Source organism: Heptranchias perlo, chromosome 44 (assembly GCF_035084215.1).
Source record: "Heptranchias perlo isolate sHepPer1 chromosome 44, sHepPer1.hap1, whole genome shotgun sequence".
NCBI classification, from domain to species: domain Eukaryota; kingdom Metazoa; phylum Chordata; class Chondrichthyes; order Hexanchiformes; family Hexanchidae; genus Heptranchias; species Heptranchias perlo.
Window position 1 is genome coordinate 2797598 of NC_090368.1, and position 11771 is coordinate 2809368.

Genomic DNA, 11771 nt, shown 5'->3' on the forward strand with positions numbered 1-11771 from the left:
GATGGCCTTCTGCTGTTCCTAATGGTATTGGAGCGATGGAAAGTGCACATCATTAGCATGATAGCAGGGATGGGAGGATCGAAGAGGTGAGATCTGAATGAGTAGGGCTGGATAAAAGGGGACCATTCACTCCCGTCTGGTGTCTGTACAGCACAGACCGGGTAAAGGGGGAATGATACACTCCCGTCTGGTGTCTGTACAGCACAGACCGGGTAAAGGGGGAACGATTCCCTCCCGTCTGGTGTCTGTACAGCACAGACCGGGTAAAGGGGGAACGATTCCCTCCCGTCTGGTGTCTGTACAGCACAGACCGGGTAAAGGGGAACGATACACTCCTGTCTGGTGTCTGTACAGCACAGACCGGGTAAAGGGGAACGATACACTCCTGTCTGGTGTCTGTACAGCACAGACCGGGTAAAGGGGGAACGATTCCCTCCCGTCTGGTGTCTGTACAGCACAGACCGGGTAAAGGGGGAACGATTCCCTCCCGTCTGGTGTCTGTACAGCACACACTGGGTAAAGGGGGAACGATTCACTCCTGTCTGGTGTCTGTACAGCACAGACCGGGTAAAGGGGGAACGATTCACTCCTGTCTGGTGTCTGTACAGCACAGACCAGGTAAAGGGGGAATGATTCCCTCCCGTCTGGTGTCTGTACAGCACACACTGGGTAAAGGGGGAACGATTCCCTCCCGTCTGGTGTCTGTACAGCACACACTGGGTAAAGGGGGAATGATTCCCTCCCGTCTGGTGTCTGTACAGCACACACTGGGTAAAGGGGGAACGATTTGTTGTGCGCAGGCTCCATGTTCACACGTCACTCAGTGCTCGACACGACTCCTTTATTGATCGGTTACAGGTAACACTGGTCCAGCAGAGTTCATAACAGGGCCGACGAGCACGCTTAACTGCAGTGTCGGTCTGAGCCGAGGGGGGGGGCTGAACCCGCACCCACTCACACACAGAACGTCCCGACTGGCACACACGGTAGGCCAGCTGCCGATCCGAGTCCCAGGGATGTACAGAAGGGTAGCGTCGAGCGCATCGACTCCCGAGGTCCCACTCCGCGGTCAGGGGTCCGTCTCTGTCGCCTCTCCCGCCGTCTGTGTCTGCTGACCGAGCAGCCGCTCTTTGTAGTACCTTGTCTTTGGGAGTTCGAAGTTCACCACTGACATGGCCATGCGGACCGTGTCGATTCCGTTCACCTGTGGAGCACGGGGAGTAGGAATCAGATCGCAGCTTCCAGCGTTTAAACACCAGCGCCTGCCCACACCCACACTTCAAATAGGATTAACATTATCTCGATCTGTAACTACTCTGATATCCCTCTAGAAGATCACCGCAGGACGCCTCCCATTCCAGGCTGACAAGCCCAAATTTCTCCAGCCTTTCCTCTTAACTCACCACCCCCCCGCCTTATATTGGGGATCGGCCCCCAGGGCTTGAATCTCTCCCGTTTCTCGGTGACCAGAACAGGACACAGGATTCAAGGCGAGTCTGTACAGTTTGATCATTACTTCCTCTCTTGTACCCGCCCTGGGAGTGTTTGATGGGACAGTGTAGAGGGAGCTTTACTCTGTATCTAACCCTGTACCTGCCCTGGGAGTGTTTGATGGGACAGTGTAGAGGGAGCTTTACTCTGTATCTAACCCTGTACCTGCCCTGGGAGTGTTTGATGGGACAGTGTAGAGGGAGCTTTACTCTGTATCTAACCCTGTATCTGCCCTCGGAGTGTTTGATGGGACAGTGTAGAGGGAGCTTTACTCTGTATCTAACCCTGTACCTGCCCTGGGAGAGTTTGACGGGACAGTGTAGAGGGAGCTTTACTCTGTATCTAACCCGTGCTGTACCTGCCCTGGGAGTGTTTGATGGGACAGTGTAGAGGGAGCTTTACTCTGTATCTAACCCTGTACCTGCCCTGGGAGTGTTTGATGGGACAGTGTAGAGGGAGCTTTACTCTGTATCTAACCCTGTACCTGCCCTGGGAGTGTTTGATGGGACAGTGTAGAGGGAGCTTTACTCTGTATCTAACCCTGTATCTGCCCTCGGAGTGTTTGATGGGACAGTGTAGAGGGAGCTTTACTCTGTATCTAACCCTGTACCTGCCCTGGGAGAGTTTGACGGGACAGTGTAGAGGGAGCTTTACTCTATCTAACTCCCTGATGCTAACACTATATCCCCAGCACTGATATCCCTCCAGTATATGATGGGCATAAAAGTAGTTTAGGAGGAGGAAATTGTGTAACTCATCCTAGTGGAAGGTGCTCACAATTACTCACCGTTATTTCACACCAGTGCTCACCCCAGGTAGTGATCGACTCATCGGGAATCTTCAGCGCCTCGGGCGGTACAAACACTCGCAGCTGAGGAAGAAACGTGGAGGGTTTATTTAATTGATCTTTTGATGAGGGACAGGCGCCTCCCCTGGTTCCCACAGGCCGCTCACAGTGAAGCCCGAGCTCCTAAATCACTGCGGGTGTTGAATCAACCTAACATTCTCCAGGGAGGGTGCAGCCGTTCCCCTTTTGACGTTTCTCCCTCACCCCCTCACCTCTCCCGGACTGGCATTTCTGTTGTGCCTTTCACATCCTCAGGACGTCCCAAAGCGCGTTTACAGCCAATGAAGTACTTTTTTTGAAGTGTGGTCACTGTTGTAATGTAGGAAACGCGGCAGCCAATTTGCGCACAGCAAGATCCCACAAACAGCAATGAGATAATGACCAGATCATCTGTTTTAGCGATGTTGGTTAAGGGATGCATATTGGCCCCAGGGCAATATATAGTGATGCTGGGCAGCCTTGGGGGATTTGGAGTGATGGTGGCAAGAGAGGGAGGACATTATCTGGGTCAAAATAGATTGAGCGTACCCCTCACACCACCCCCCTCCAACTTCAATGGATCCGCCCATGCACCACCTCAACTGCTGCAGCGGTCAAGACCAACTAACTCAGCACTGACCGGGGAGGGGGATCTGGGCCCTCCCGGCTCAGAACAGCACCGGGCGCTGCCAGCCAGGCGGGGAACCCGAGGTCCACACTCACCTCCCTCAGGATCTGCCGACAGACAATCTCCTTGCTCAGCTCCCACTTCACGTTATTCTTCATCCTCACCGACAGCTTGGAATTCTTCAGGAACTCAACGGTCTGATTGGTGGAAGCAGAACGTATTATAGAATCACAGTGGGACAGTGTAGAGGGAGCTTTACTCTGTATCTAACCCTGTACCTGCCCTGGGAGTGTTTGATGGGACAGTGTAGAGGGAGCTTTACTCTGTATCTAACCCTGTACCTGCCCTGGGAGTGTTTGATGGGACAGTGTAGAGGGAGCTTTACTCTGTATCTAACCCTGTACCTGCCCTGGGAGTGTTTGATGGGACAGTGTAGAGGGAGCTTTACTCTGTATCTAACCCTGTACCTGCCCTGGGAGTGTTTGATGGGACAGTGTAGAGGGAGCTTTACTCTGTATCTAACCCTGTACCTGCCCTGGGAGTGTTTGATGGGACAGTGTAGAGGGAGCTTTACTCTGTATCTAACCCTGTACCTGCCCTGGGAGTGTTTGATGGGACAGTGTAGAGGGAGCTTTACTCTGTATCTAACCCGTGCTGTACCTGCCCTGGGAGTGTTTGATGGGACAGTGTAGAGGGAGCTTTACTCTGTATCTAACCCGTGCTGTACCTGCCCTGGGAGTGTTTGATGGGACAGTGTAGAGGGAGCTTTACTCTGTATCTAACCCTGTACCTGCCCCGGGAGTGTTTGATGGGACAGTGTAGAGGGAGCTTTACTCTGTATCTAACCCTGTACCTGCCCTGGGAGTGTTTGATGGGACAGTGTAGAGGGAGCTTTACTCTGTATCTAACCCTCTTGATGCTGACACTAGATCCCCAGCACTGATATTCTTCCAGTATTTGATGAGCATCCTGCCTGTGCTGGCTCTTTGAAAGAACTATCCAATTATTCCCACTCCCCCCCTGCTCTTTCCCCCCCGTAGCCCTGCAAATTTCTCCTTCTCAAGTATTTATCCAATTCCCCTTTTGAAAGTTATTATTGAATCTGCTTCCACCGCCCTTTCAGGCAGTGAATTCCAGATCAGAACAACTCGCTGCGTAAAAAACATTCTCCTCATCTCCCCCTCTGGTTCTTTTACCAATTATCTTAAATCTGTGTCCTCTGCTTACCGAGAACCTCACCTTCTCAAGTACTGTTTTAAACTATGGTGGTGCCCCGCACTGTGGGCCCTGACCCATCGCCTGGGCTCCTGAGTGACAGCAAATAAACTGTGCTGTACTACGACGACTACTTGCAGTTATACAGCGCCTGTAACATCGTAAAACGTCCCGAGGCGCTTCACAGGAGCGTTAATCAGATAAAATTTGACACCGAGCCACGTAAGGAGATATTAGGACAGGTTGGTCAATGGTAGGTTTTAAGGAGTGTCTTAAAGGAGAGAGAGGCGGAGGGGTTTAGGGAGGGAATTCCAGAGCTTAGGGCCCAGGCGGCTGAAGGCACGGCCGCCAATGGTGGGGCGATAGAAATCGGGGATGCGCAAGGGGCCAGAATTGGAGGAGCGCAGAGATCTCGGAGGGTTGGAGGAGGTTACAGGGAGAGAGAGAGATTACAAAAGCAGTATGTCGACACTCACCATTTCTCCGGTCCGTGTCTGTATTCGCTCCTCTGGTTTCCCCTCTCGAAGCAGCTGTCGCAAAACAAGGAACCCCGTTTAGAAGGATCATTCGACTCAATTCCTCCCCCTCGCGGTCCCGGGCGGCAGCGACTCGTGCTGCGACCCCCGTCTCTCGGGGGACTGGGAACGGGAGAGGGGACTTGGGGAAAAAAGGCGCGTTCAAGAATAAATAAAAGCAAGGTGGCACTGACCCGTCTCTCCTGCTCATACGCGGCCTTGTTCTCCGGTGAGGCGTAGACGGCGAGAGCCTGCCGGAGGAGGCGGTTGCGACCGATCGACTTCTTCACAAACACCGTGTCCCCTCGGCCTCCGAGTTCTGCCGAAAGGGTGGGGGGGGGGGGGGGGAAGAGAAACACATCAAAGGTTTACCGGATCGGTACCGGGGAATGAGGGACTGGTTAGGTGACTTTGTACGAGGGTTAGAGGAAGTACTGTAGATACGTACTGGGTACGGTCTGCGTCAAGATCAGCTCCAGCTTCTCCTGAGGGGTCCGTTTCGTGTCTTCCACCAGTTTGAACACCAGGTGTCTCCTGGGGTGCAGCCGGGCTGGCTTGCCTTCCTTGGGGGGCGGAACCTGCCACCATCGCTCCACGATGACCGTGCGCTGTGAGAACAAAGGTATCGGGCTTTATATACAGAGCCAGGAGGCTGTTGCTGGGACCTCGTCTCAAAGGCGCACAGACGCGGTGAGAGGCGACTATCGGGAAAGACACTGGGGGGCACCACTGAGTACAGAGGAAGAGTGCTATACTTATGTTTAAAATTCATTCTCGGGATGTGGGCGTCGCAGGCAAGGCCGGCATTTATTGCCCATTTAATTGCTTGCTAGACCGCTTCAGAGGGCAGCTAAGAGTCAACCACGTTGGACTGGAGTCACATATAGGCCCAGGCCGGGTAAGGACGGCAGGTTTCATACCCCAAAGGGACAATAGCGAACCAGTTGGGTTTGTACGACAACCTATTATATCATAGTAGTTACAGCACAGGAGGAGGCCACTCGGCCCATCATGCCTGTGCCAGCTCTTTGAAAAAGCTATCCAATTAGTCCAACTCTCCCGCCCTACCTTCATAGCCTTTCAAATATTTATCCAATTCCCTTTGGAAAGTTACTATTGAATCTGCTTCCACCGCCCTTTCAGGCAGTGAATTCCAGATCAGACCAACCCGCTGTGTACAGAAAGTTTCATGGTCACTTTTACTGATGTCAGTTTTTTATTTGCAGATTTTAAAACAGAATTCAAATTCTCAAACTGGCCTGGTGAGATCTGAACTCACGTTCTCTGGATTATTAGTCCAGGCCTCTGGGTCACTAGTCCAGTAACATGACCACTACACCACTGTTTCCCTCTCCCCCCCGATAATCCCCCCCCCTCTCCCCCCAATAATCCCCCTCTCTCTCCCCCCCCCCGATAATCCCCCTCTCTCCCCGATAATCCCCCCTCTCCCCCCCGATAATCCCCTCTCTCTCCCCCCCCCCCCGATAATCCCCTCTCTCTCCCCCCCCCCCCGATAATCCCCTCTCTCTCCCCCCGATAATCCCCTCTCTCCCCCCCGATAATCCCCTCTCTCTCCCCCCCCCCCCGATAATCCCCTCTCTCCCCCCCGATAATCCCCTCTCTCCCCCCCGATAATCCCCTCTCCCCCCCCCCCGATAATCCCCTCTCTCTCCCCCCCCCCCCCGATAATCCCCTCTCTCTCCCCCCGATAATCCCCTCTCCCCCCCCCGATAATCCCCTCTCTCCCCCCCCCCCCGATAATCCCCTCTCTCCCCCCCCCCCCGATAATCCCCTCTCTCCCCCCCGATAATCCCTCTCTCCCCCCCGATAATCCCCTCTCTCCCCCCCGATAATCCCCTCTCTCCCCCCCGATAATCCCCTCTCTCTCTCCCCCCGATAATCCCCTCTCTCTCTCCCCCCCCGATAATCCCCTCTCTCTCTCCCCCCGATAATCCCCTCTCCCCCCCCCCCGATAATCCCCTCTCCCCCCCCCCCCCCCCGATAATCCCCTCTCCCCCCCCCCCCCGATAATCCCCTCTCCCCCCCCGATAATCCCCTCTCTCTCTCCCCCCCGATAATCCCCTCTCTCTCTCCCCCCCGATAATCCCCTCTCTCCCCCCCGATAATCCCCTCTCTCTCCCCCCCGATAATCCCCTCTCTCTCCCCCCCCGATAATCCCCTCTCCTCTCCCCCCCGATAATCCCTCTCTCTCCCCCCCGATAATCCCCTCTCCCCCCCCGATAATCCCCTCTCTCTCTCCCCCCCGATAATCCCCTCTCCCCCCCGATAATCCCCTCTCTCTCTCCCCCCCGATAATCCCCCTCTCTCTCCCCCCCCGATAATCCCCTCTCTCTCTCCCCCGATAATCCCCTCTCTCTCTCCCCCCGATAATCCCCTCTCTCTCCCCCCCGATAATCCCCTCTCTCTCCCCCCCGATAATCCCCTCTCCCCCCCCGATAATCCCCTCTCTCTCTCCCCCCCGATAATCCCCTCTCCCCCCCGATAATCCCCTCTCCTCTCTCCCCCCCGATAATCCCCTCTCTCTCCCCCCCGATAATCCCCTCTCTCTCTCCCCCGATAATCCCCTCTCTCTCCCCCCCGATAATCCCCTCTCTCTCCCCCCCGATAATCCCCTCTCTCTCCCCCCCGATAATCCCCTCTCTCCCCCCCCCGATAATCCTCTCTCTCCCCCCCCCCGATAATCCTCTCTCCCCCCCCCCGATAATCCCCTCTCTCCCCCCCCCCGATAATCCCCTCTCCCCCCCCGATAATCCTCCTCTCTCCCCCCCCCCCGATAATCCCCTCTCCCCCCCCGATAATCCTCTCTCTCCCCCCCCCCCCCGATAATCCCCTCTCTCTCCCCCGATAATCCCCTCTCCCCCCGATAATCCCCTCTCTCTCCCCCCGATAATCCCCTCTCTCTCCCCCGATAATCCCCTCTCTCTCCCCCCGATAATCCCCTCTCTCTCCCCCCCGATAATCCCCTCTCTCTCCCCCCGATAATCCCTCTCTCTCCCCCCCGATAATCCCCTCTCTCTCCCCCCGATAATCCCCTCTCTCTCCCCCCCGATAATCCCCTCTCTCTCCCCCCCCGATAATCCCCTCTCCCCCCCGATAATCCCCTCTCCCCCCCCCGATAATCCTCTCTCTCCCCCCCCCCCCGATAATCCTCTCTCCCCCCCCCCCCGATAATCCCCTCTCTCTCCCCCCGATAATCCCCTCTCTCTCCCCCGATAATCCCCTCTCTCCCCCCCCCCGATAATCCCCTCTCTCCCCCCGATAATCCCAATCCCCTCTCTCTCCCCCGATAATCCCCTCTCCCCCCCCGGTCCCCTCGCTCACCAGGACGGCGCTGAGCGCCAGCCCGCGGTCCGCAGCCTCCCCTCGGCCGAGGCCGCTCTTTGACGCCCCGCTCCCTCCGCCCCGCAGCAGCTGGAAGCGGCCGAGCCGCCACATCCCGAACCGTGGGGCCGAAAAACACCCAACAAAACCCGGCGGCGAAAGGTCGGTTCGCCCGCCCCGCGCCAACTAGGCCTCGTCTCCCGGGCAACGGCGCGACCCACAGCTGCGAAGGACCCCCGGAGCCGAGGTGTCCGCCGCAGCGCCTGTTTGGAAACGCATCTTAGCCTCTTTTCCCCCCTTTTCTAAAATTTAACAACTCAGGCCCTGAGTGGAGCCAAGAGGCTTTCAGTTTTTTTTAATAAATGAATGGGTTTGAAATTTAAAGTCGTTAAGTTCAGAGTTTTCAGGAAGAATTCAGGGTTTTTTCCCCCTATTCTATTTACAATAATTGGAGCTGATAAATAGAGATGGTCTCCAGATAGAAACATAGAAAATAGGAGCAAGAGTAGGTCATTCAGCCCTTCAGTACTGATCGTCTAACTCAGTACCCTGTTCCCCGCTTTTTCCCCATATCCCTTGATCCCTTTAGCATTAAGAAATATATCTATCTCCTATCTAATGACTTGGCCTCCACAGCCTTCTGTGGTAGAGAATTCCACAGGTTCACCACCCTCTGATGGATGGAGGAGTCGCTTCCGAACGGGCAACGGAGGAATTTGCAGTTAGACCGCAGTCTAACGAGTCAGCCTCCGCTTCCTTCTGGTGTCTGTTCAGGCCCACATACTGTTTCCAGGCTGCAGTTACACTGAAACGTGGATTATCCCCATCTCAGCAACCTCCTCCAGCCCTACAACCCCTCCGAGATCTCTGCGCTCCTCCAATTCTGGCCTCTTGCGGGTCCCCGGTTTTCATCGCTCCACCATTGGCGGCCGTGCCTTCAGCTGCCCCGGCCCTAAGCTCTGGAATTCCCTCCCTAAACCTCTCCGCCTCTCTCTCTCCTCCTTTAAGACGCTCCTTAAAAACCTCCCTCTTTGACCAAGCTTTTGGTCACCTGTTCTAATATCTCCTTATGTGGCTTAGTGTCAAATTTAGTCCTGTGAAGCGCCTTGGGACGTTTCACTATGTTAAAGGCGCTATATAAATGCAATTGGAGACACAGTGAAGCTTCCCGCCAATCCTTGCCAAAGCTTCCCAAAGATGGGATACAGGATAGAAAGGGAACTAGGGAAGATTAATCCTGAGCACTATAAAGTTACGGTACATCTGCAGGACACTGGGACAAAGTAAGAAGGAAGACGAGACTAAGATGAAGGGTTTAGAACAAACGTCAGGAAGCACTTCACAAAGATCGATCACTGCCCTGGGCTGGAGTCAGGGAAACATAAACTCTGCAATCACTTAATAACCAGGATCACGTTGTGACTGGGGGAGAGTTTCTGTAGATATGATCCGGGTGTGTCAAATGAATTCTTGCATCTGTATTTAATTCTACGATAGTTACTCAGGTTTCAATTCAATGCAATGAAGATTCTAATCCAACTTAATCTGTCTTCAACGAGGATGACTCCATTTATGGGGTCCTCGTCCACCAGCCGCTACTACAGTCTGTGCTCACAGCTGCCCGCGAGTGGGAAATTATGGTTTGGTTCGCGTAAGTCGGAATTCTACTAAAATTCAGCATTTTAAAACCAGTTACATGAATTTATCCTCATTTTCTGGGGTCACAGACTGCGCATCAAACACAGTCTGGGGGAGGAACTCAATTCTCAAACTGCCAGGGTGGGATTTAAACACACGTCCTCTGAATTACTAGCAACCAGTAACCACTACATCCCTATTTAATCAACCTACTCCCTCGTACTCGCAAAAAATGGGTTGAAATATGTGTTATAGCGGAAAGTACTGTATTTATAATGATGAAATAAATCATGGAATCATACAGCACAGAAGGAGGCCATTCAGCCCTTCATGCCTGTGCCGGCTCTCTGAAAGAGCTGTCCAATTAATCCCGCTCCCCCCTGCTCTTTCCCCAGTGCATTCCAGCTCGTAACTGCGTAAAAATAATTCTCATCTCCCCTCTGGTTCTTTTACCAATTATCTTCAATCTGTGTCCTCTGGTTACCGACCCTCCTGCCACTGGAAACAATTTCTCCCTATCGATCCTGCCAAAATCTCTCATGATTTTGAACACCTCTATTAAATCTCCCCTTAACCTTCTCTGCTCTAAGGAGGACAATCCCAGCTTCTCCAGTCTCTCCACATAACTGGAATAAAACCTAAAAAAAAGTCCCCTGAAGGTCCGGGTGTTTCGATTCTGTTATAATCAGGAATTGCACTCATTCTTTCACAGGCAAAACACAGTTTTGCGTATTCCAGAGTCGATATTGGTGTCTCCACAGAAATGTTCTAGTGTTAGAAGTTCAAACTTTCACAAATGAGTGACACTGCTTGGGGCCTAATGCATCGTAAAGGGGAGTGGAAATCTGGAACTCTCTTCCCCCAAAACTGAGATTTTTAGATTTTTGTTGGGTAAGGGGATTAAGGGTTGCAGAACCCAAACCGGGTAGATGGCGTTAAGATACAGAACGCCATCTACCCGGTTCGAGGGGCTGAATGGCCTTCTATTTACCAAAATCGCCTAAATCACAATGTGCGGCACAATCTAATGCTGGAGGAATTAAGGCCTTGGATAATGAGCCTGGTTCCCATACACAATATAAAATTCAGTCCAGACTTCACATGGTTAACAGTGAACCTTGATATGAATTGGGAAATCGACAGGACTTCGAGTAATTCCTGAAAAGCTGTCGGTTTCAAAAGTCTGTTCTGTTTTAAAGTCCATCTTTCATTTAAATTGGTAACAAATACGTTTTACCGTTGCTGGATCCGAACATTAAGGAGACTGGCACTAACAGTGAGATTTCCCTAAACCCCCCCACATACACACACAATGCCTGTCCATTCCTCTATAATAGATAAAACACAATCCCTAGTCTATAATAGAACTAATAGGAGCAATGGTGTATAACTGCAGAATGGGAGGGTAAATCGGGCGTGGAGTATAGACGCCATCGCTCAAAGTTAAAATTACCCCCACGGGGATAGTGTATAAAACAGGCCATATCAGATCAGCTGCCCATTACATGTCTCTGCTGATTTTCAATTCCACTGACCAGTGCCTTCTAATCCCGAGCACAGAGGCCTGCTGCAGTGCGCCCAACGTCACCCAGGCTTTGCTCAGCTGATTCTACACGGACAGTAGGCAGAACCTGACTCCTTCCCTGGCCTGTTTAACTGAGTACTGTGCAAGGCTGAGCCCCTGGGATTCTGCTTTAAAACAGCTCCATTTGCCAGGACTATCTTGTCAGGTGAAGACCAAAGGCCATAGGTCTAATGCCCACGCTCGAGATTGTGATGGACATTTAGCGGCAGTGAGCTGCCCTGATACTTAGACGTTGAACCTCTCTCCAAAGTCAGTCTGTTACAGGAGGTGGCGATCTAGTCTCTTTCTGGAATAGACAAAGCCTCATCTACATTATTGTGGTGTCAAACGTGGCTCAGTGGGTCTCCCTCTCGCCTCTGAGTCGGAAGGTCGTGGGTTCGAGCCTCACTCCAGAGACTTGAGCCCATAATCTAGGCCGACACTCCCAGTGCCAGTACTGAGGGAGCGCCGCGCTATCGGAGGTGCCGTCTGTCGGAGGAGACGTTAAACCGAGGCCTCGTCTGTCCCTCTCAGGTGGATGTAAAAGATCCC

At 53.2% G+C, this 11771-nt stretch overlaps 1 protein-coding gene across 1 annotated transcript; it reads right to left on the reverse strand.

Annotated features, from left to right (window-relative positions):
* Positions 1–827: 827 nt before the first annotated feature.
* On the reverse strand, positions 828–8229 carry mrpl9 (mitochondrial ribosomal protein L9). Its single transcript, XM_067975888.1, has 7 exons — positions 8018–8229; positions 5124–5283; positions 4870–4994; positions 4637–4690; positions 3041–3142; positions 2279–2362; positions 828–1204 (listed from the first exon to the last, which is right to left on the reverse strand). The coding sequence occupies exons 1-7, from the start codon at positions 8129–8131 to the stop codon at positions 1070–1072; spliced, it is 774 nt and encodes a 257-aa protein (XP_067831989.1). The 5' UTR covers positions 8132–8229; the 3' UTR covers positions 828–1069.
* Positions 8230–11771: the final 3542 nt, after the last annotated feature.

What these genes read in the sequence shown, in the direction of transcription:
- mrpl9 (XM_067975888.1), bottom strand. Translation starts at nt 8,131, where the DNA reads ATGTGGCGGCTCGGCCGCTTCCAGCTGCTGCGGGGCGGAGGGAGCGGG. An exon ending in CGTATGAGCAGGAGAGACGG is followed by an intron (nt 4,691 to 4,869) that starts GTCAGTGCCACC and finishes GTTTTGCGACAG; the next exon opens with CTGCTTCGAGAGGGGAAACC. An exon ending in AGCACTGGTGTGAAATAACG is followed by an intron (nt 1,205 to 2,278) that starts GTGAGTAATTGT and finishes CGTGCTCCACAG; the next exon opens with GTGAACGGAATCGACACGGT.